The sequence below is a fragment of the Hipposideros armiger genome, unplaced genomic scaffold, assembly GCF_001890085.2.
Source record: "Hipposideros armiger isolate ML-2016 unplaced genomic scaffold, ASM189008v1 scaffold_127, whole genome shotgun sequence".
In the NCBI taxonomy this organism is placed as follows: Eukaryota; Metazoa; Chordata; class Mammalia; order Chiroptera; family Hipposideridae; genus Hipposideros; species Hipposideros armiger.
Genome location: NW_017731477.1, coordinates 1355251 through 1381068, shown reverse-complemented (window position 1 = coordinate 1381068; position 25818 = coordinate 1355251). Strand labels below are relative to the sequence as shown.

The following is a 25818-nucleotide window of genomic DNA, read 5'->3' as shown; positions in this document are numbered from 1 at the left end:
TATTTATCTTTGTTATTATAACAGCAAACCATTTAATCCTTTTAAACTCATGTCCTGGGAAAAAAAAGCCACAGTTGGAGGAAAGCAAAACTACTGATTATTTTATAAATTTGTTGCAGCATCAAAAATAATCAATTGATTGTGTTCAAACAATGAAGACTAAGTCCTGTATGTCTTTCACCAACTCTAGTGATTTTTTAAAACGTAGTTGGGATCTTAATTTACCAGGGATAAAAGAATCTATATGGATGCAAAGTAAAAGGAAAGATAAAACTTGACATCACCGCTTTAAGCAATTGATTTCAAATACAAAGCTAATTTAATCTTTTTTAGCCACTTTGAAGATACAAGAGAATGAGAGACAGTTATAAGTGAGAAAATAAATTAACAGAAAAGTGTTGTGGCGGTAATTCTAGCTAAATTCCAGTGTCCATTTTTATAATGTTGTCACATTTCATATTGTCCCTAGGTACTGGGAGGATTCAAAGGCAAAGGAAAGAAAATAAATCAGAAAAGAATTTTGAAAAAATAACGTTTCGTCATTAATCCAGAGTAATCTGTCCCAGTGTCCCACTAAAAGTGTTCTGCAAATATATAAAAATATAAGTTTAGTGCCAATTTGTATGATTTAGAAATGTCTATCCTGCATTTGAGTTAAAAAGAGAGAAAGATGCTAACAACCATAAAAGTCTTCTACCAAAATTGGCAGCAGAAAATAATTCATAAACAGGCCTTGTTCCATTTTAGGCTTCTTGTGAAAATGCAATTAAGGGGCAAAAAGATTTCTCCTAGTCTATTAAGGTATACAATTAAGTTCATATTTTTTAAATTAGCTCATATATTTGTTGATGTGTATAACTGAAAATAAATATGCAATGCTTATACATATGTTGCTAATAGATTATGTTTTTCCTAATTAATAAAGCTGTGTAAAATGCCATTAAAAAAGATAGTCTAAATCATTGCAGCAAAATAATATATTAGGTATTTTACTTTCCACAAAAATTATAAAATATGTGTAATCCCTTAAAACTCATAGTGGTGAAACATCAATACAGAAAATATTTATTCTGGGCAATAGGTTACTTTTTCTTCAGTTTATGCTTTCTATGCTGTTTTATGGGTCTTCCTATTATGTGATATCTTTGCTTGGTGATTCAAGAAGTTTTATATTAATGAAAGCTTCTCTTGGGTTTAGCATATTGTTATTTGGCTAATACTGAGATTTATACATTTATTGACACACTTATAGTGTCATAAAATAATAATCACAGAGAACAAATTTAATCAAGTTATAATTAAAATTTGGGCTTATGTTTTTGACATTTTATGACAATACGGAAATGTGTTGCTTAAATAATAATTCAGTAGCCATCAAAACTTAAATGTTAAGTATAGCAACAGACGTGCAAAATGGTTGTATTTTATGATCCATGATTTTCTGATGCATGATGACACATTTAGGGAAAATAACAATAAATTTAGTAATATTATTAACTTACCACCCAAATACTTTCTCATTTTTATATCAAATGTTTTAAGCAATATCTACTCCCTATTTATAATAAATTTTATTTCTTTATGATTGTAAATGTAATATATGTTACTATAGCGTTCCATGTATTTTAAACAAACTCCATCCAATTTCTAAGCTTGGTTTAAATATCTGAAAGTAGCTGATACAAAGTGAACATTTTTCATTTCAATATACTACTCTTCATGGAAATAAAAGACCATATGACTGAATCTTGGTTTACACAAATAATGGTGGCTAATATCAAATGTTATTTTTGATATTTATGGCATTTATGAGATAAACTGCATAAATGTAAATGAAAATGAAACATTTTTAGTAGACTTTGGCATAATCAAATATAAAACATAAGAGACTATAAGCTGAAAGTACGGGAGCAGGACAACATGTCTGTTATACAACAAAATAAATTGTCCAAGATTCTGTGAAGCTATGTCCAATTTTCATTATTTTTAGATATATCTCTATTATAGGAAAAATTCACAGGATGGAATAAGTTTTCATATGATTGCTTCCTCTATCCATAAATTATTTTGCTGAGATTTCTCTTAAATTCACAGAATTAGAATTTTTAAATAAATAGTGCTTAAAGCCAACTGCAAATTCAAAGTGAATAATAAAATCAAAATCTGAGCATTTGGAAAAAGAACATTTAAAATACCATGTGTGAGGCTGAAGTTCCTATATCATTATGAACCAACAATATTTATAATTGTTTTACCCCATCATTTTTGATACTATAAACATGAAATAAATGTAGGCATTACCTTAAGCCACCAACATATTCTTGTTTTTCAAATATGGTGATGTCAGAGTAGCCTAATCGAGCCAAAAAGGAAGCACAACTTATACTTGCGGGTCCAGCCCCCAAAAGAGCAATTTTTGCAGAATAGGCTTGAGGCAGTTGTTCTGGGGGAGGTAGAGAAGGGTTTCTGATTTGTGGTATATTCATTGCTTTGAACACCTATGGAGAAATCAATTGCCATGGTTAAAAATTTTCAACTAACTTTTATACCCACAGACATTTTTGTTTTTAATACTTGCTTTTATTCAACCTTAGAATAAATCTCTGTGTTACTTTAGTTTAAAGTAACAAGTTTTTGGATGCATAACAGTGAGCATGAGCAGAGTATTATATTAAACTAAATTTTTAAAGTTCTGTTGAGAGTCAGTACCTTAAGTATGAAAGCCTCTGAGTTAATATTATCTGATTAACCTTAGTTAAGCAAAATGGAAATCAAAACATGTAGTGAAGTTGATCTTTAGTTACATCTAAATTGTCATATAGAAGAATATTTATAATGTCAGCCATCATTTTCAGAAACACAGACATTACACATTTACAAAGACATATAATAATTTGTGACAGAGTTTATACTACTAAAAATCATCTTTTGAGCTAATGGGACTAGAATATACAAAAATCAGACGGGTTTCAAATTGTATTTTACCACTTTGTTGTAAAATATATCATTGTTTAAAACTATCCTTGTTAAATACTTCTATTTCATTTTTTTAATAAAACACAAGCACATGCTGTAACAGCAAATTCAGAAGAAACAGTCATTAAATTATTGCACCTATCCAGGATATGGGCAAAAAATAAACTCATGATCTAAAAAGTCTCTTGTAATTATAATGCGTCTTTAATTGTATACATTTTGTAATTTTGGAGAACATGCAATCTTGCATTTGTGTGGTATACATATTATAATTATTGAAACAATATTGACCTATTATTATTAACTGAAGATCATAGTTTATATTCGAATTCATTGAGTTTTGTCAAATGCATACTGTCATGTATCCACTGTTACAGTAGCATACAGAATAATTTCAGTACACGAAAAATCCCCTATGCTTCTCCTATTCATCCCTCCTCGCACTCCACCCCCACCCCAAAACCTGACAACCACTGATATTTTTACTGTATTTATTGTTTTGCCTTTTCCAGAACGTCATATAATTGGAATCATATAGTATGTATTTTTAGACTGGCTTCTTTCGCTTAGCAATATGCAATTAAGATTCTTATAATCTTAACTTTTCCGTGACGGGTCTTCTAGTAGAAGACTTTAATCCCAAATAGTTTAGGCCTTCACCGCAAACATTTTTTTAATGTTTCAAATGCAATAGTGTTTATAATAGAAATAAGCAGTACATTTTCAGTAGTAATACGGCATACTTATAAGTTGCATGGGTCAAGTAGATGACAAGTTATACTGACAAACTTTTTCTCAATCTTTGAAATTCCTTTCTAGTGTTGCACCTCCTATAGGAAGCATTCCTAGCTCACTTTCCTTATACCCGCCTCTAGGTCAAGTTAAGTGCTCCTCCTCTAACTTTGTATGCCTCTAACATACTTTGAATGCCTCTAACATAACTATTTACCAACATATCTGTTTCATATTTCCATGTTACAGTCGGACGTTAGTTCGTTGAGTTAGCGAGTATGTCATATATTAAAACACAGGCACATACAACTTAATATGTTTTAGGTGTTTTTAAAAACATGTTATCATTATACTACTAGCAGTTAGCACAAATCTCGCACACAGTACACATTCAGTAAATATATGTTGACATCTCTTTCTGGTTATGATAGGTTAGCTTTTGAAGGACATTTCAAAAATCTGATGGAATCACTGGAGAACTACTGAAGTAAGTCAGATTGGAGGGACCAAGACGTCAGGGAAAAAGGAAAAGCAGAGGAGGGAGATGATACCTCAGGAGTTGCTTTTACCCTGAGGAAATCAGCCACTTATTGGCAGAGGGAGGAAGGCTAAGAATCTGGTAGAGGACCACAGCTCAGAAGAGACAGCAAGAGATTTTGGCAATCGTCTAGGATTGGGGATGCACAGGGTTTGGGGACTGTAAGAGGCCAGAAACCAGAAGCAGAGCAACGTGCAGAAAGTAAGCTTAATTCTTAAACTGCATAAAACAAAAGGCTAACAATTTAAACACAAAACCTCTGTAGGGCAGAGGGAAGCTTTCTATACTCTGATGGTCCAGGGAAAACAAAAACACGAGAGCAGGAGTAGCTAACGAAGGAAAAGCCATAGTAAACAACCCAACACACAGCTGGGACTTGTAGAGGGTGACACTCTCCCAGTGGACAAAACCAGAGGCACAGAAGCAGCCCAGGCTGAATCAGCTCAGCCCATTTTCAATGAAGGTCATTAGTCCTCACTGTATTTATCTACTAAGTGATAGAGCAAACCTTCTATGGAAGATAAGAAGTCAACCACAGCAGCTACAATTTTCATATACAACACCTGTTTTCTTGATCAAAAAGCCCAGGCCTGCCAACAACTAAAAACTAAAAACTCCCAAGAATTAAGAAAACAGAAAGAGATGCATATATAATCCAATAAGTATAGTTATAGACTGTAGAAAACTATAGACTGTCGAATAACTATAATGAACATGTTAAAAAAATATATAAGAATGTGCATTTCCAGTCAAGATGGTGCAGTAGGTAAATGCTGTGTTTACTTTCTCTCATGACCACATCAAAATTATAACTAAACTACAAAACAACCATTATTGAGAATCTCCTAAAATCTGCTGAACTGAACCCCTACAACTAAGGACATGCAGAAGAAGCCACCTCGAGACTGGTAGGAGGGGCAGAGATGCAGAATGGGCTGGTCCCACATCCACATGTGACCATGAAAAATCAGGAGGAATATTTTGGCTGCAGAGGTCCTCCCCTAGAGGAGCGAGAGTTCCTAGCCCCTTCCCAGACCAGGGTTCCAGGGCTAGGGAGAGAAGTCCCCAAAATTTCTGGCTGTGAAAACCAATGGAGGCTGTGGCTGAGTGCGACAAAAGGCAGCTGGAGTCCCAGGCATTCCTCTTAGAGGGACCACACAAACCTTTACTCATCAACAGATGCACTGGCGCTGAACTCCAGCATTGGGCAGCAGCTGGAGAGGCGGCAGGAACAGACGGTGGGGAACTAGTTGTCTAGTTTCATGACAGGAGCTGGAGGGGCAGCTTTCTCCTAGATGGAAGAGCTGGCAGAGGCCATTGTTTCTTTGCTGACCCCTCCCCCTGACTGGTATGCAGATGCAGGTGCCACCATATCTGAGCCTCCATCAAGCTGGCTAATACCATTTGTTGGCTATGTCCTGGAGATTCAAGACCTTGCCCCGCCCAACTTTTGAGCACACCCAAGCCACTTCAAGTGGCTTTTTCCTACAAAACACCTGCCATAGCTCATGCTGTAGACTTTCCTAGGGTGCAGACCCCAGACAAGCAGCATCTGGCTTGATCATGTCCTGTACCTCATGCTGACCAGCCCTAAGCTTGGCACTAGTGGCAGCCGGCCTTGGTTCACAAATTGGCCTCTCAACGCACTTCCAAGCAAGGCAGGGGCAGCAGCCATCTGCAGATTTCTTTGTGGCTCCTGCCAAGTAGCCCCGGGTGGGGCATCGGCTGTGGCTGAAGTTGACCTGCAGCAGGTCCCCTCCTAGGTGGCCCTAGGGCTGGTGCCCCCAGTACCCAGCTTTGAAACAAGCTGGAACATCACCCAGCTGTCTCAATGGACGACACACCCAAGGGACAGATTGGGCAGGTGCCAGAGCCCTGCTGAGGCAGATCCTGCTCTGTAGGGTCAGCCCCTGAACCACAGCTCCTCCACTGTATTCAAGTCCAGTCCTCACAACCAATGATCCCAAGGTTTAATCCCTCCAATTGATGTGAAAATTGCAACCAAGCCTCCACTACAAGAGGGCACACACAACCCACACAATGGACACACCTGGAGTGAGCAGCTCAAGTGACCAGGAAGACTGTGCCACTGAGCCCCAAAGCACACCGACTGTAGGCCACTCTACTAAGACCAGAAGACATAGCAGCCTTACCTAGTACATAGAAACAAACACAGGGAGGCAGCCAAAACGGGAAGACAAAGAAACATGCCCCAAATCAAAAAACAGAACAAAACTCTGAAAAAAGAACTAAACAAAATGGAGACAGGTAGTCTACTAGATGCAGAATTCCAAACACTGATTATAAGGATGCTCAATGATCTCAGGGAGAACTACAACAAAGAGATGGGAAATATAAAAATGAAGATACAAAACATAATTAAGAACCAGTCAGAAATAAAGAGTACCATAATGGAAATGAAAAATATATTACAGGGAATCAACAGTAGATCAGGCGAAGCAGAGAATCAAATCACTGATTTCGAAGATAAGGCAGCAGAAAACATCCAATCAGAATAGCAAAAAGAAAAAAAAGAATCAAAAAAATTGAGGAACGTTTAAGTGGCCTCTGGGAGAACCTCAAGTGTAACAACCTTTGCATTATGGGGGTACCAGGAGAAGAGAGGGAGCAAGGAATTGAAAATCTATTTGAAGAAATAATGACAGAAAACTTTCCTAACCTGGTGAAGAAATATTGGGTTGTCGGAAAAGTCATGACGTATTTTTTTTCTGTTTCATTGCAAAAATGTGTCATGACTTTTCCGACAACCCAATAGATATACAAGCCCAGAAAGCACAGAGAGTCCCAAATAAGATGAATCTTAAAAGGCCCACATCAAGACACATCAAAATTAAAAGGTTAAATACAGAGAGACTCTTAAAAGCAGCAAGAGAAAAGCAGTTAGTTATCTATAAGGGAGCTCCCAGAAGACTGTCAGCTAATTACTGAACAGAAATTTTGCAGGTGAGAAGGGATTGCCAGAAAAGATTCAAAGTGATGAAAAGCAAGCACCTACAACCAAGATTGCTCTACCCAGTAAAGTTATCAGTTAGAATCAAAGGACATATACAGAGCTTCCCAGACAAGAAAAAGCTAAAGGAGTTCATCACCACCAAACCAGTACTACAAGGAATCTTAGAGGGACTTCAAGATGGAAAAAAAAAATACAAAAAATAAATAATGAAATGGCAATAACTACCTACCAATCAACAATTACTTTCAATGTAAATTGATGAAATGTTCCCAACAAAAGATAGGGGGATAAATTGATAAGAAAACATGATCCTTACATACACTGCCTTCAGGAGACTTACTTCAGATCGATAGACACACACAGGCTGAAAGTAAAGGGATGGAAAAGGTACTTCATGAAAATGGAAACAAACATAAAAAAGCTGGGGAAGAAATACTTATGCCAGACAACACAGACTTTACAACAAAGGTTGTAATAAGAGGCAAAGAAGAACAGTAATCCCACTTTTGTGTATTTATCCGAACAAACCCAAAATGTTACATTAAGGGGATGTGCTCACCATATGTTCATTACAGCATTATATACATAAGCCAAGATATGAAGGCAACCTAGGTGTCCTTAGTTGGTCAGTGGATAAAGAAGTGATACATATATACAGTGGAATATTACTCAGCAGCAGAAAAGAATGAAATCTTGTCATCTGCGACAACATGGATGGACCTAGAGGGTATTGTGCTGAATATAGTAAGTCAGATAGTGAAAGACAAATGTCATATGATTTCACTTATAAGTGGAATCTAAAGAATAAAATAATCAAACAAATGAAACAGAAAAAAACTCATAGATACAGAGAACATTTTGATGGTGCCACATGGGAGGGGGAAAATGGGAGGGATTAAGAAGTATAAATTAGTTGTTACACAGTAGTCATGGGGATGTAGGGTACAGCATAAGGAATATAGTCAATAATATTGTAATAACTAGGCATGGTGTCAGGTGGGTACTAGATCTATTGGGGTGATAGATATAGGGGCAGGGTGAAAAAGGCAAAGGGATTAAGAAATACAAATTGGTGGTTACAATATAGTCATGGGGATGTAAAGTACAGGGATTATAATCAGTAATATGGTAATAGCTATGTATAGTGCCAGGTGGATACTAGTCGGGGGATCACTTCCTAAATTATATAAATGTCTAACCACTATATTATATACCTGAAACTAACAAACTAACATAAAATAATATTGAATGTCAACTCTAATTGCAAATTTAAAAACGGGAGGAAGATAAAGAAGAATAAGAGATTCAAAGTTCCAGATATAAAACAAATTAAGTCTTGGGATGTAATATACAGCATAGGAAATATAGTCAATAATATTGTGATAGCGTGGTACAGTGTCAGATGGTTGCTGGACTGATGGTGATCACTTCTTTAGCATCAGGAATATAATCAATAATGTGGCAATAACATTGTATAGTGCCAGGTGGGTACTGTTGAATAACTATGATGTACACCTGAAACTAATATTGTATGTTAGATATATATATATATATATATATTTTTTTTTTTTTTTAAGATTTTTATTGGGGAATTGGGGGAAGGGGAACAGACAAGTGGCTGTCCTTTTGTTCTTCAGTCTACTTGTGGAGGATGTTGCTTCACTGGCCCGAGTTGGCACCATCATTGCACTCTTCCCGGATGAGGCAGATCAGACGCTGGCTTCTGGATGGCCACTCATTCCGGCTGCTGGCTACACACAGTAGCCCATGGCAACCCACTGCAGCAGGGGCTGCATTCTATGCCGTCGCCGGCGACTAATGGCAGCCTAACTCCAGGCTGAGCTGTTGATCAGCATCTTAGCTGTAGAGGGCAGTGTCACTGGCCCTCATATGTGGGATCCGAACCTGGGCCCTCTGGCGTCCCAAGCCAGCTCTTAACCAATGCACCACTTGGCCGGCCCTGTTAGCTATATTTTAATAAAAATCTTTTTTTAAAAAAAAATGTAAACCTCTCCAGGAAACGAATTTGTTTAAAAAAGAAATGTTATTAGAGAAAAAAGTACAAAATTAAAATTAAAAACTACATTAATGTATTTTAAAAGCAGATTGGACAGGTGAGCAAAAAGAGACTAATGAACTGAAGATGGGTCAGTAAAATATATCTAGGCCAAAGTGTGGAAAGCAAATAGGAAGAAAAACACAAAATGGAACATGAGACAAAAAGGACCAAGTAAAGAGATGTAATGTATGCATTACTGAAGTTGTAAAAGGAGAAGACAGAACGAAGCAGATGAAATATTTGAAGAGAGGTACACCAAGCATTTCTCCACACTAATGAAAGACATCAAGGCACAAATTCAAGATGTTTTAAAAACTTAAAATAAGGTTAATTTAAAGAAACGTATACACATCACAGTAAAAGTGCTGTAACCAAAGTAAGAAAAATAAAGCACTGAAAACAACCATAGAAGAAAGACACAGTACTGACAGTAAGCAACGAAACGTTTGACACTCTTACTCTCAAAAGGACTGATGGAAGTTAGAAGACAATGAAATGGTTTTTTTGAGCAACAAAAGAAAATACCTTCTAACTAGAATTCTTCTCAGAAGGAAAACATTCTTCAAATGTGAAGGTGAAATAAACATATTTGCAAAAACTATTTGTTGTCAACAGTAAAAGAAATATTGGAAAGTATTCCCAATATGTATTCCCCCTCAATAATAAGAAGGCCAATACTATGAGCACAGAGCATATGCACATACTAAGTGCTGGGGTTTATGCGAAGTCTCTATCTAGATTATCTTATTTAGTCTTCAATAGTCCTGTTTTGAGGTTACAAATATGAATTCCATTTCCCAGATGAGGAATCTGTTGCCCAGTTCACATACTAGGGATTTTATTCCAAGGCTACCTGATTTCAAAGCCTGAACTCTTAAACACTGTTGCTGTCAAATTTTTATAGTGATTTTCAATAGGAAATCATTATATACATACAGTATTTCAATAGGAAATGTATAACTGAAAAAAAGTATTACATGAACTTACCTTTCCTAAGTCTAATACACTTACGGCAGTCCATCCATTAACAACAAAAGCTGGTTGTTACGCTTAAGAAACTAAATTTACAAACCACCCATTGTTCCTGAAGTGTCTGCAAACACTGCGCTATACACCACCTGCTTCCCACGTGCTATTCTGTGACCTGAGAAACTCCTCTGCATTAAAAGGAATATGATCCTGTGATCCTTTGAAATGCTTTATGTTTATATCATTTTAAAGGTGTTCCCTTCCCTATTAATGCTGTAGCACTTGGACTATTTTAAGATTATTTTACTTTTCATCAGTCGTATACAACCAACATTTATAGAGGCCTACAATGTAATAAGCACTGTGTTACAGAAAACAGTGAAAAGGACCTTGAACTAGCCCTGAAGGAGCTAGTTGGGGGCTTATTACTAGGTATACTGCTGTTGAAATTATGTTTAGCTACCAATAACCAAACACTGACTGTCTTCTAGGCACTCTGCTGGGGCTTTGTTTAATTTTTTTTTTTTTCACTTAACAGCAGAGTTTACAACCTGACTTCTCTATAGGTTATGAAGTAATCAAAGGGTTTTTCCTCGGATCTGCAACCCTGGGGCTTAGTAGAATTCTACCACATAGTAGGCATCCAACAAGATTTTGATGAATTTCAAAATTCTTGAAGTACAGTGATAGGCTCCACAAATGAGTAACAGTCACCAAGGAAAGACAGTTCTTCCTCAGTGATACAGAAGTTAATATTCTTCTTAAGGAACATTTTAAAATACATTTCCTTGCATAATTATCCTGTGATTTCTGACCTTTCACTCATCTGGAAAGTGCATTTCTTTCATCACTCTAAATTGAGTTTACTAGCATTTTCTCCATAATTTTCACATTATTTTGAGGCAAGGGAGAGATTATCTTGATTTTAAAAATGGAAAGATTGAGACACAGAGAGGGGCATGGGATTTTACCCCAGGCCTCCTCACATTCTGCAGACAGAAACAGTGTAGTTTTCTAATCATTACATAGTGCTCTCTAAATGAAAAGGGACATAACATGCCAAATGCAAGGATATTTACCAATTCTAATTTGAGGGTAACTCTTTCTCATTTTAATCTTCTTTATTTTCCGAAATGGTACACAATGAAAATAAACACGAATGTTTGGTAACTATAATTCTCCCTCAATTACTCTGTTCATTCTTATTAACCAAGCAATAGCAAAAAATAAACTTGGGGAAATCATGGCAAATGAAATATTCTTGGAAATTTCAGATTGTCTCCATGAGTCGAAAAATGAATTATAAAAGGATGGTGTATTCTCCACACCTCTTAAGAGGTTTATATTTTTGCAAGTATTTAACTTGGTTTCATTATAAAATAAAACATAACTTCTGATAATTTATCTACAGATATTATTTCATCAGTGAAGGTCTAAAAGAAATATTAATAAAAATAATACATTGATTTTCATTTTGTTGGTTTCAGTTTCTTTGGGTTATTTAATTAGCAGTATTACAGCCTGGTTATCTTTTGAATTCATGAATGGAGAAAATTTGCTATTTGTGCATCCAAAAGTCAGTTACCTCAAATTACATGCCTTTTAGGAGATGCTTCTATGTAATTTTCTTTGAAACTTGCTTCCTTTTGTAAAACAAGGCAAAGGAAATACTGAGTACATACTATTCATTGCACTCACCCTTTGAGAAGAAATATTCTTGGGCTACTTGAGAGATTTCTTCACAATTAGAGAAGGGACTCCAAAAGTGAAAACTTTGTTTCAAATGTATCAGAAATGAGAAATACTTCATACTATGGCAAATTTTCAGTTATCAAAATTATTCATGTACTAGTAATTCTTAAAGATGTTTCATTATTTTCTTATCATTAAAATTGACAGTATTGTGAGACGTCTCTGGTCTGGTAGAAACACTGTGTAAATTTAAGATCAGAACACTCTGTTGTATTCAATTTTACTTTAGTTTTGTAAACGTCTTTATGTGCCCTCTGTGCATTAGACACAGTACAAGACAAACATAGACCCTTCAGTATGTAGCTCCCTGGGTAAAAGAGTATTCATGTGTCTTAAATATGAAAAATTATTACAATCAATCTGTCATGTGTAGGGTTCATTTTTACATATGGTTCTCTTGAGCCCATGAGAAAAACAAAAACTTACCCAGAAGGGAAGAAAGACAACATCTGAGCTGACTCTTTTAAAAAGTGAAATGTGTTATCTCAGAGAAGACTACACCTCTCTACATATCACCTCTAAAATTATGAGAGTAAGAATTACTTTGTCAATTTATTGTGAAGACTGACTGAATCAATAATGATAACTTCCTAGGATTAACACCTTCTATTTATAAGGCACTGTCCTAGGTGCTTAAATTTCTATCTCCAGTCCTAGAAATCTTCAAAGTTAGGTATGATGGCTCATTTAACAGACAACATAACTGATTCTTAGGTTATTATTCTTATGTTATAATTCATATTTTTACCATGACTATACTATATGGATGTTATATTTGAGATTTGAGGCTGCAAATGAATTAAATGTTTGAAGTTGACCAAATACAATTTGAAAACATAGGTGCATATAGTTTGGTAATGAACGACTTTACTGATCCAAATTCATAGGCAAGTTTAAACCCAGTACAAACCCAGTTTTGCCTTCAGGATTTGCTCGTGTTACTCTCTGTGCCTTGAAGATCCGCACACTCCTGACTTTGCTGAACCTCATGAACACTTTTCAGGACCCAGTTTAAATTTCACTTCCCCTCCCTGCTAGGCTGTCTATAAGGTTTCCTAGCTACTGGCTCATGGTGTACTGTCTCACTGACCCCTCTTAGCACGTCATTGTAATCTGCCTGCTTAATTTTCTTTCTCACTAGGCAATGAGCAACCTGGGGCTACTTTCATTCCTACCTGGCTCACCTCTGTATCCTTTGCACCCAGACACTGCCTCACACCTAGTCACTCAGCTATGTGTTCAATTCTGGAGGTGGAAACTAAAGCTGCCAAGGGCCAGTCAATCCATGTTACAGCTTGCCGGGGACAAAAGGATAGCAGGGAGACAACAGAGAATGATGGAGACACGTGGACCGGAGAGATGCTCCCCTGTCTGATCAGCTTCAGCTGACAGTTCTGGATTTATATGATTTTTTCTACAAATAGCAGTAATGATTAACTATAGAGCCAATGCTACTTATAAGCAAATTAATAAAAATAAATAAAAGAACAGTAATTAGAAGGCAGTCATAATTGAAACGTACTGGTTTTATGTGACATGCCAGACAATAATTTACTAAAGTATTTCCGAAGTGTCAGCATTTTGCTTTGCAGATCAACATGATTCTCTATTATATTCATTTCCATCCTTCTACTTTTTCAGAGTTTACCACCACCACCACCACCATACTCCTTCCTGTGCTCTTTCTAGCTCTCTTTTCCGTTATGCACATTTAACACAATCAGCTTTCATGTAAAAATCACTTTGGCTGCATTTCACAAGTTGTCAATGGAAGCAGTCATTCAGGTCTAAATATTTTGAAATTTCTATTATGACCTTTTTAACCCACGAATTACTTACAAGTGTGTTTTCTAAATTTCCAAATATAAATTTGCTTTTGGTATTGTTTTCATTTCTATATTTTTATGTTTTATTTCCAATTTAGTTATGTTGTAGACAAATATAGTTTGTGTATACTTATTTAGAAAAATATACATTTCACTGCTTCTCATCTGGTGAATGGTTAATTTTGATAACTGTTACCTAAGTGCATGAAAAGGTTGCACTCATTCTATAGTAGTTGGGCACAGGCCAACTACTATTAAATCGATCTCAGAAACTTTATGCAATACCTCACTAATTTTGAGTAAGTCTATGTTGTAATGTAAATACAAGTTTATAAATTTTTTAAGACATTCATTCTTTTTTATTACTTAATTCTCTATTTTTATTAAATTTCCTTAAAATTCTACTTTGGCTACATATTAATATCAGTACACTAAGTTTCTTATGGTTAGTGTTTGCAGAGTATATCGTTCCTCAGCCACCTTACTTTCAAATGTTTTTCTAAGGTATTTCTCTTCCAGACATCACATAGCAGCTTGTAGTACTTATTTTTAATCCATACTAGGGTCACTTATGTTTTAATAGGCAAATTTAATAAATATAAATCATTGTGATTAATTATATATTTGGATGTATTTCTAGTACCTGTGGTTTTGTTTTGTTTTTTCCCTGTTTACCATGCTTTTTCTTTGCTTCTTTCTCTTTAGTGTTTTACTTTTCATTTCCTGTCTCTCACTAGATTAAGTTTTTTCCCCACTCACCCCATTTTGTTTCTATGATTGGAAGTTACAGATTGTATTTCCATAATCATTGTGATTACTTTTTAATTTTTAACATAGATATTTCAATGTTTTAAAAAGCATAGTCTCGAGTTATTATTGCTCTTCTCCCCCAAAATTCCTTTGTTGGGGAAAATTCTCCACCATAACTGCTTGAGGTTGCTTTTGCCAATCTCTCTTGACCTCAGGAACTCCTTTTGTATGTATACTGGAGTTTTCTAAGCTTCTTAAATTTATATCTCTTTACTATTCTCTGGTTGAATTTCTTAGATGTATTTTTTTTAGTTCAATTATATCTGTGTCTGTATCCAGTTCAAATTTTAGTTTTATTGGTATTTTCATTTCAATGAATATTTTCCATCAACTATTTTTCATACCAAACTCATTATTTATTTAATGATTTAATTTTATTTTAGGGCTCTTACTTTATGCCTATTTATTTTAAAAGCCTAATTATGGTATTATTTTTGATTCGTTAGGATAAAGTCATCTATGGGTTGAGTCTTTTGATCATTATGGGTAGCATTTGCTTGTCTAGTACAGTTTTCTTTTTTTAATTTAAGTATATATAAGTATAGTTGGTAAATAATTTTTTTTTTTTTTTTAGCTGAGCCATCCTGCTACCTGTTGGCAGCTCAGCAGCTGCTCAGCTCGGGCTGGACTCGAACCGCTGTTGCTCAGAGATCAAACTCTTGAGCGAGCTCTTAATATAATCTTATATTGGTTATGTTAGTTTCAGGTGTAGAATCGTGATTTGGCACTTTTTTTTTTTAATTGGGGAACTGGGGGAGGGGAACAGTGTTGGGAAATTGGGGAAGGGGAACAGCCAAGTTGTTGTCCTTCAATCTTAGTTGTGGAGGGCGCAGCAAGCTCAGCTCCAAGTCCAGTCACACCGCTCAGCTCAAGGTGCTGCGTTCAATTAATTGCGGGTGGGTGTAGTCACCATCCCACATGGGAGTCAAACCAGAAGCCTTGTTGTTAAAATCACACACTTTATCCCCTGAGCAACCCAGGCGGCAGCTGAGCTCAAGGTGACAAATTCAGACTTTAGTTGCGGGCGGGCATAACCCACCATCTCGAACAGGCAACCTTGTTGTTAGGAGCACATGCTCTCACCAGCTGAGCCATCCTGCCATCTGATGGCAGTTCAGCAGCAGCTCAGCTCGGGCGCAGCTCACTGGCCCACGTGGGAATCAAACCGATGACCCTGTTGCTCAGAGCTCACACTCTTGAGCAAGATCTTAACTAACTGAGCCACTCGGCCGGCCCCTGATTTGACATTTTTATACCTTACAATGTGATCGCCTCACTAATTCTAGTAATCATCTGTCACTGTGCAAACTCATCACAATATTATTGACTGTACTCCCCTTCCCCCATCCCCCCGTCCCCTCACCCATTCCCTTCTGATAACTATCCCTTTTGAACTTTTTGTTTCACACTTTTTCTGAGTAAAGTTTTTTCTTACCATCTTGCTTTCTATATCAAATATGTGGTGGCAACCACCCAGCATCACTCTTCTCTCTCTCCCCAACTGCAGAACCAGGTTTCATACTGGAAGCCCAGAGCTCTAGCCCCCAGGTGACATTTAGAGGTATCACAGAAGCAACTTACTGTGCTACCAGGCGTACATCTAAAGCCCTGAGGCACAGCCCTCTCTGTTTCTCTCTGCAGCTTCACAGAGGCTCCAGCACTGCACAGTAATTGTACCTATTTTGTTAATTTTCTACTGGGGATTGGAGAGTTCAGTTGTCTACCATGCATAATGTTTTTGGTATTTCTTACCTCATACCAGTCAGACCCCCGTCAGCCCCTGACTGCTTATGCAAAGCCTAGCAGACAGAGGCCCAAGTCCTCTGTTCACTGTGGAGTATTTCTATATCATTTCTGGCCCCCAAAGGTATCTATTTTCCTCTTTATCTCAGCTTTTAATTTTTATTATGTGCTTATTATATTTACTTTATCATACTTTGGAGCAAAATGGATGGTTTAAATATTAACTTACAGAATCAGAATTCTTAAGTGACTCACACTGATACAATATCATTGCTTTATATTACTTTATACTAGTTTCATAAAATATATTTATTAAAATGTACATATTTTTAAGTTGTTAAGACTCAAATCAATGAAACTCTATCATTCTAAACTATAAGGTGCCCACAAGGGTATATATATTTGGACTTATAGAAACAAACTCAGAAAAAAAGAATAATATTGGGTCTTCGGAAAAGTCACAATGCATGTTTGCAATAGATTGCACTAGTTCATTTTTGGAAGTACTAGAGTCATTCACATATATGTTATTGCTACATCATTTGACAGCTGACAGTTCTAGCTTCATTCAAAAGAAATTGAGTGATTTGGTTGAGTTTTGGAGATTTTACAACAAGTTGAAGATAAAAGACCAAACTGTGCATTTTTGCCATACTTTACTGTTCTACTTCCATAAAGGGAAGAATCCGTGTCAAGCCTGTGAAAAGTTGCAAAACGTTTACGGTGACAATGCTCTACACGAACAACAGTGCCTACGATGGTTCACAAAATTCTGTGCTGATGATTTTGATCTCAATGACTCTCCTTGGTCAGGGAGGCCCACTGAGGTTGATGATGACAAAATAAAGGTATTGATCGAGTGAAACCCATGTTACATGACATGAGAGACTGCAGAAACGTTGACCATCCATCATTCAAGCATTCATGACCACCTGAAGAAGCTGGGATACATAAGCAAGCTCGATATTTGGGTTGCGCATGAACTCAAAGAAGTTTATTTGACAGTGCATATAAACATCTGCAATATGCTTATTAAATGTGAGGAAAATGATCCTTTTTTGAAGCGACTGATAACTGGTGATGAGAAGTGGATTGTTTAAAACAATTTGGTGCACAAATGGTCTTGGTCCCAATGTGATGATTCGCTTCAAATGATATCGAAAGTAGACATTCATCAGAGGAAGGTTATGCTCTCAGTGTGGTGAGATTTTAAAGGTGTCGTGTTTTTCGAGCTCCTACAAAGGATCCAAACAATCAATTCGAATGTGTACTGTCGGCAATTGGGCAGTTTGAACAAATCCATCATCCAAAAATGTCTAGAGCTTGTTAATTGTAAAGGAGTTGTGCTCCATCACAACAACACAAGACCACATACAAGTTTGATCGCTCGTCAAAAATTATTGGAGCTTGGATGGGATGTGTTGCCACACCCACCATACTCGCCTGACCTTGCGCAGTCAGACTTCCACTTGTTTCACTCTCTTCAAAACTCCTTGCGTGGTATAACATTCAATTCAGACGAGGCCATAAATCAGCACCTTGTTCAGCTTTTTGCAAATAAAGACAGGTCCTTCTATGAATGAAGAATTATGAAGCTCACTGAAAGATGTCAAAAGGTTATCGAACAAAACGGGCAACATATCATTGATTGATCTTTGTTCTTTATATAAATAAATTGCCTTTGAAAAACACAGACAAAATACATCATGACTTTTCCGAAGACCCAATAGCAAATAATCATAACCACCATGCAATTTTGGCAAATTTCAAGGATATAGCCTCAAATCTCTGAAACTTCCTTTTACATTTTAAAGCACTAGATACAAATAATATATTTTTAAAACAAATTAAAACATTGTGATGATAATTATCTAGCAATTCAGTCAGTTCTACAGTTTTATTATCCATCATTATGCCAGTACTATTTTTAATATACAAATATTTCTAAAGATTTTAGAGAAAGATGTTAGATATTGAATAAACTCTATCAAGACATTATTCCTTGCTATTAATTGCTGCATTCAGACTGAAAGGAAAGACACAATCAAGATTTACCAGATATCGCTGGCATTTGTATCCCTGCCAGCAACATTCCAGCAGTGTACAAACTGTTGATTTTATTACCGTTTAACGTACATCTCTCATGTACAGCTTCTTTCTCCCAGAAATAATTACTCTTTTTTTTAGCATGAATAGTACTCTGAAATTATTAATAATCCCGTTTTAAATAGGAGTAGTATAGAGAAATTTTATTCCAAGATGATACAAGTTTGGGGCCATAAGGCAAGTGTGAGCTATCATTAATCTAACCAATATTCTCTAATCCATATTCTATTTACAAATGCCCTGGAAAAGGTATTAGTGATACATATTAGGTCTTATTCATTTTCATGGTACTATCTTAATTTTAGATGAGCTACTTAAATCGATAAATCTTCACTGATCGGTTTGCCCAACTATATTGTAAATTGGCTAGACTCCTTCTGAAATTTGCTTACAGACCAGCTATCATAAAGTCAGCCTTAAGCTTTCCAAATTAAAATAAAACTTTAGACATAAGTATAAGCTTCAGAGCCCCTCACTGCATGGGCCCCTTCCAATGCCCCATATTTAAATTTTGCAGAGGTGCTTTTGTGGAAATTTTCATAAAAGAAACCCAAGTTTATCATCTTGAGCCCCACAGAAACTGGATCCTGGCTATACAATAATCCTTCAATGGCCAGGGGAAAAAAGAAGAAATAAAGGCTTTTACCTGGTAACATGCATAAACAAAGAAAATGATTGCGCCACATGTGTTCATCTTACACAACCTATTTCAATATAGTTGTTCCACATCTCACAGAAAATGATGCATGGCTGACCTCGTCGTGTGAGTAGTGAGGTACAGTGACTAAGCTATATGTGGCTGAACCAACGAGGTACAATACTGTGAACTTGCAGTCAGAAAACCTGGGTTTACATTGAGTTTGTATTGATGACTTGTAATATTATCTGGGGGAAGAGAGGGTTTGTGAAATAATAAAAATTAAAGCACTGGCTTTGTATTCTAGATCTGCCCTTATCAGATGTGAGCTTGTGGAAGTTAATGAATTTCATGGAACCTCTTGTTACGCCTACATAAAATGAAATGATAGCATTTACCTAGAGGGTTATTTTGAGGCTTCTCCAGAGCAATAGTAGTTTGTTTAATGTTAAGTTTGATGTTTGAGTCACTTTGATCCTTTGTTTCCTCATGTTCAAAATGGGTAAAACATTACCTAGCTTTACTGTCTCGAGGGTTACTTATCCCCATTTTAAAGTGAGATATCACAAAAGTGCACTGAAGTGCTATGCAAGTATGGTGGACGGTAACTCTGTATTTCCCCCCTGCCTGATTCTTTCCTTTGTACTAAGGTCTAATCACCTCCAAAAACAAGTGACAAAAATTAATGAAGATTGGATTATCAGTCCCAGGATGCTGATGTAAACATGTCTTATTAAGTTTGCTACGGAATTTCAGTTGTTGGCCTTTATTATTTCCTGAGAAACTACAATGTTTCTCAGGACCTGTAGTTTAGAAGCAGCTACAACAACACTTTGTTCTGATTGATGCTCAATCAACGTTTGCGTGATTAATTGAATCCTTACCTAGTGGGAGCTTATTACAGTGAGTGTTCACACCAGCCAATTTGCCTGGGATAGTCTGGTTTGTGCCTGCTGCACTGGATTAATTATTAATAATGTCCTCATTCACTCCCCAAAGTATCTCAGTCATTGGATTATTTTACTTATAAAGCATTCAATGGAATACACAGTTAGAATCCAGTCTCACATTTCAGTTTATGTACATTTTTTAATAACTGGTTTTAATTTGAGGACTGTGCTTTCTTTTCTTTGTCTCCACTTTCCTATTTGGTAGATGGGATATATCACAACAATACATTTTTTGAGCGAGGACATGCAATACTCTATTATTTATCAGTGCACATATTTCTATATTCTCCTCGAATATGCTTGTACAAGGCAAAAGTTGAAGGCTTTTAGTGACCTCCATGTTCAAAAAACTATGTTAGAAATAATATTTGTCCTATTAAAATAATCACAAAGTAACACAAGTAAGCATGTTCTTCATTCATTCACAATTCTTCAAACTAACTATTGTAGCATTTAAGGAAAATATAAATGTGGCTGTAATTTAAGTAATTGTAAAGTGTTCATTAATGTAGTCTCATAACAACTAGCTATTTAAATTTTAATAGTATATTTTTATTGTATTATAAGCACTGATCAAATTGATTTGAACTGTTTATTCAATAAAATATGGAAATGAATGCAAATAGTATACAATGGTATATAAATAATGTATGATGGTGGGACAAGAACTGGGTAATATCAAACAAGAGGTGATATAAAAAACCTACTGACACAATTAAAGAAAAATCTAAAGAGTAACTCTCTTCTCAGTGACTCACCTGACTTAGTCTGAAATTTTATGTCAGTTCCATTCTCAACTGAAAGTATAAAAACTAAACTAAAAGTACAGTGTCAAGAAGCATATGCCACATAAATTGTATATGCTTTACAATTTATTTACAAATTTAATAGGTATTAAAAGAAATAACCTCAGAGTGTTTATTGCAAAAACCAAATACTATTTTCAGATACCAATTTTATAATCTAATGTATTCCAAAAAATTCATAATTGAGGCAGCAATTTTTAAATACCAGTCCTCTGGCCCTCATTGGCAATTAAATGAGAACTGTAGAGCCCTGGAATTTGAATTTTAATGTTTCTATATGGCCTTCATAACTCTTTAATATTAGTAGAAGGGAACTGACTTGAAAGGCAGTTAATTATCTACTTATATAATAGTTCCTATTCAAACTTTAGGAAATGAGTAGAAAGATCTATTCTCATTTCATTCTCCTTTTGCAGCAATTCAATAGTTAAATTTGAGAGGCAGTGAGTCTAGTTGTTTTGTAGTATGTGATAAATATATTTCTTAAATATTCAATTAAATACTCAAATACATTTTAAAAGTAATATTTCAAGGGTTACATTTGTTTAAAAAAATGTTAAAACTCTCATGAGACTGATAACAAAATCCAAACCAAATTAATATTATTGCCAAATATCTTGTTGAAGCAATATTGCTAGACCTAATTGAACTAAGAAAAACTGCCTCCTAGAGAGAGTAGGAATCACCCTATAGCCTATTTGTCCCAAAGGCACACAAAAGTGTCTGAAGCAAGGTCACTGCAGATGTAGGGATTGCAAAGGATTGAATAATAATGACAACACAGGACAGAAAAAAAAAAAAAAAGCAGCTGGTCTCCTGTTTCTACCGCAGGCTGCAGGCTATCCTTTGTGTGATTTATTTCTTTTCTACTACAGTCCTTCCAAATCATATGCCCGTGTTCAAATGGAAAAGCATAAGGAATGGATTTAACCAGTAATGGCAGACTGCAGAGTTGATATTTTAAAACTCACTTATGAGTTATAGGAAAAACAATTTTGAAAAAGATCATACTATTTATTTTAAGTCTGCTTTCCTAACCTTTACTTAATTTGGTTAAAAAATAAATTTTTATGTTTAAAAATTTTTTATTAAATTTATTGGGGTGACATTGGTTAGTAACATTATAGGTTGCACTGTGTGTTCACCACCTAGAGTCAGTATTCCTTTAAAGGTCAAAAATCAATCATTGTTTTATCAAACAACCAAAATAGAAAATTATTTGCATCATGTTCAGCTTTGACTTAAGTACTGACATCAATAGTTTAATAGTTTGAAAGAATGCTAGTATTTTGCACACTATACCGTTCTTTTTCACTGGCATTAAATTAACATGCTGTTTGTGTTTTGCTTATCTTCACAACAACTTTGATAGTTGGGTAAGTTTAAGAGAACCACCCTTTGACTTAGGGAATACTGAAATTTCTAAATTAACTTGCCCTAAGAGCCCAACTTAAAGAAAAATGAATGAAAAGTTTTTTACATAGTCTCACTGGGAAATCTTTATTGATGACTTGATAGATATAATTGAAGCCACAGTTATACAAAGTATAACTGGAATGAAATAAAAAAATACATTCCTATTCTAAATTCCATGATTCACTTAAAAGGCATTTAATACCCTCCTAATCTATTCTATGTCTTAAATAAACAGACTTTGCTATGGGAAGGGGTGGTAGAAATTTGTTAAAATCAAGTGAGAGTTCTCAGAGGAATAGTGTTTCTCTTTTTCTCTATCATCCAGGTCACTGACAAACAATATTATATTAACTCATTTTGTTTTGAAATGCCGTGTTAGTCCATATACATGTTGTGTGACCTTTCATTTACTACATCCTTGCAAGCTTGCCCTGGTCAATGAAGAGACTCTAGGGGTCCCCAAAGAAAGATGTGGAAGAATCCAACTAAATCTTCTCCATCAACTAAGGATTTTCTCAGGTTGTAAAGATCACACTTTGCACTGGTCAGGTAAGCCTAATGCAATTTTGAATTTGGTAAGAAAAGAAATTAAATCCAAGAATTTATTGCAACAACTCACAACCTCAAATTGTTTCTGTTTTCTCATTCCCAGGAGCCCTTCTTTAGAATTAACCTGTCAGAAAGCAGGAAGGGAATAACTCTGATTTATTACTAAAAGCAAAGTGAGACTTAAGCTTGAAGGATATTATGGGAAGGACCCTAAAAGGGAAGAATATGTTGCGTTTAAGTTGACAAAACCAGATAGGGAAGTCATTAACTAAAAATCTAGTGTTGACAGGCATTTAATTTGGCCTTCTAGCCAACTGGACCCCAAGGATTACAAAATCTTACTGTAACCTCCATATAAGCTGATCATTTAAATGATACATGAGACTTGACCTGGTAGTTGACTCCAAACAGGAGACCCCAGAGAGCATAAGATGTGGCAGAGAATCAAAGTCATTTACAAAGGACTCATAAAAGAGAAAGCCATGACCCAAACTAATGGCATAAACAGTGAAAAAATTGCTTTCATTTTATTTCATTATATACTTGTCCCCAAATAACATACCTACTTCTAATTTATAAGTTTATAAAATCTAATGTTAAATAATATTATTCAGTTTCAGGATTTTTGAAAATTCTCTAACTTCTATTACTCAAAAAATACTACAAAATAATACTGATATATTATCTCAAGCCATAAAGATTAAAGGGAGTTGTAGGAAAAAGTATCAGTTAAGATAGCCTTTTCATAATGGGATCCCCCTACCACACTCCACTGTAAAGTTAATAAATAAATTATATTTTCAAATCCTCTAATGTACATAACTTTCAGTCAAAGTATTTTAATAACCTTCTGGGGTTGCAATTAGTTTGACATGTGATTTTATAAAATTTCATTTTTGTAGATACGTTGTTCAATAAAAATACTGTTTATGGCACAAAACACCTTTTAACTGTGTATTACACTAAAAATGTTAGATATCAACAAAGCACCAAGGATTAAAGTTACTTTAACATTTTTATACTGCAAGGGGGGAAAAAGCAATGTGTACATCTTACATACCTCAGTAGCAAACTGTTGTAATCCACCAATATTAATTGGTCCCTCTTCAGTGGCATATAAATTGCATCCACCTACGCAAAGGTCAGAGGTTGGACATACCATTCCACAGGTCAGACCAAGTGGGTTGTCTGAAAATATCATCTTAGCAGCTCCATAATAGTTCTGCAAAAATAAAATAAAATTTTATATGTAACAATGTACCTTAAACATTCAAATTATGACCTAATTTTTCTATTAATTAATTAGGCTGAAGATCAAGATACATATTAAGATGCAGAGCTTACAATACTGTGTACCATTAGAGCCATCAAGTAATAACTAGTAGAGTATCTAACATATAGGAGTGTTCAATATATGGTGTATTAAATGAACAATTAATCAATTTTGGAAAACTGAAATTTAAAATATAAATGTCCTATAAATAGTTTTCTTTCACAAGGCATCTGACTATATCCTGCCATGAATCATTCTTTTCTTTTTAACAAAGATAAGTTAGATTGCTTGAACGAGCTTAAAATTTAAATCTTAAAACCTTAAAAAAAAAGGTTATACTCAGGTTTCTTCCATTTAAATAAACTAAAAGCAACCAGGACCCTTTGTCCCTTCATTTCACCTGGCTTATCCAGGGATACTAGGTATGTATCATGAATCCTTCAATAACATTCTACTAGCTAAAAATGCAGATGAAACTCATTTAATATGAATTCCTGGACCAGATCTTGATAAGTTCATCTCTCATCAATCCCTTCTGCACATTTGACCATTACAGAATAACTTAGAATCATACCCATTTTCTCAAGAGTGTTTGGAACCCAACTTGTCCAGAAATTATACAACTATGTCATTATTTACTAAATAGTGAATAATAAGTTGTATATCAGGAGCATTTTCTCCTCTAATCAAAAGTAAGAATTGGACCTAAGCAGTATTCCTCAAAACTGTCAAGTACATAAAAAAATGATACTTTTGAGAAACTTTAACAGTCAACAGGACCCTAAAGAGACATGACAACTAAATGTAATTGTTAGTCTGGACAGAATCCTGCATCAGAAAAAGGGTATTAGGTAAAAACTAAGGAAATCTGGAGACACTATAGAACTAGTTACTAATAATATATAATCTTCCATTATCAAATGCGTAGCAAATGTACTATACTAACATCAGATGTTAGTAATAGGTGTAACTGTATACAGGTGGAATTCCCATATGGGAATTCTCTCTACTTTCATCACGATTTTTCTATAAATATAAAACTACTCTAAAATACATTTTAAAAAGATGGTAGAATGTGCTTAACAATACAAAACTAGTGCATTTATTTTTCCTCTAGATTTTGTTTAAAATATTTCTGAAGGTCTTTGAAAACACATTCATTGCTTCCATGATTAACCTCAATCATAAATACAGTCTTAGAGACTACAGAATACTGATGATGATAAACAACAGCAATAATCTTTACTATTTATTGACTTGTTACTGCATTCCTGTCAATTTGCCAGGCCTTTATTTATTCTTTATCACCAGTCATCTTATACAAGATGGCCAGTACTCAATCAAAAATTTCTAGGCAAGAGAAGAGACAGAATTAAATGCCTCATAATCAGAGAAAAAATAAATAAATGAAGCAGACCCACAGGTGATCCAGAACTTGAAGTTAGCAGAAAAAGACAAAAATAATCTTGATGAAATTCAGGCAAAGAAAAGATAAACAAACAGATGAAACAATTAAAAATATAAACAGAATACTAAGTAATATACTTAAAAAGTCAAACTGACATTCTATAACAAAATAAAACACTTACAAATAGATTTTAATACATGGTTTTAACATAATTCATGGTGGTTTAACTGCATTTGTTTTATTTAATGTGTCTCCTTAGCAACCAACAGTCAAGTCTGACACAAAAATGGTTCT

At 35.2% G+C, this 25818-nt stretch overlaps 1 protein-coding gene across 2 annotated transcripts in view; it reads right to left on the bottom strand.

Annotated features, from left to right (window-relative positions):
• Positions 1-25818, bottom strand: part of DPYD (dihydropyrimidine dehydrogenase) — an 870205-nt gene that overhangs the window by 650699 nt on the left and 193688 nt on the right. Inside the window, exons 5-6 of one of the 2 annotated variants that reach the window (XM_019648865.1) lie at positions 23904-24065; positions 2302-2498 (exon numbers count right to left, since the gene is read on the bottom strand). In XM_019648865.1, coding sequence (XP_019504410.1) covers positions 2302-2498; positions 23904-24065 — 359 coding nt within the window. Of the gene's footprint in view, positions 1-2301; positions 2499-22882; positions 23336-23903; positions 24066-25818 lie in introns of those variants that run through there. The other variant, XM_019648864.1, reaches the window with a different exon arrangement.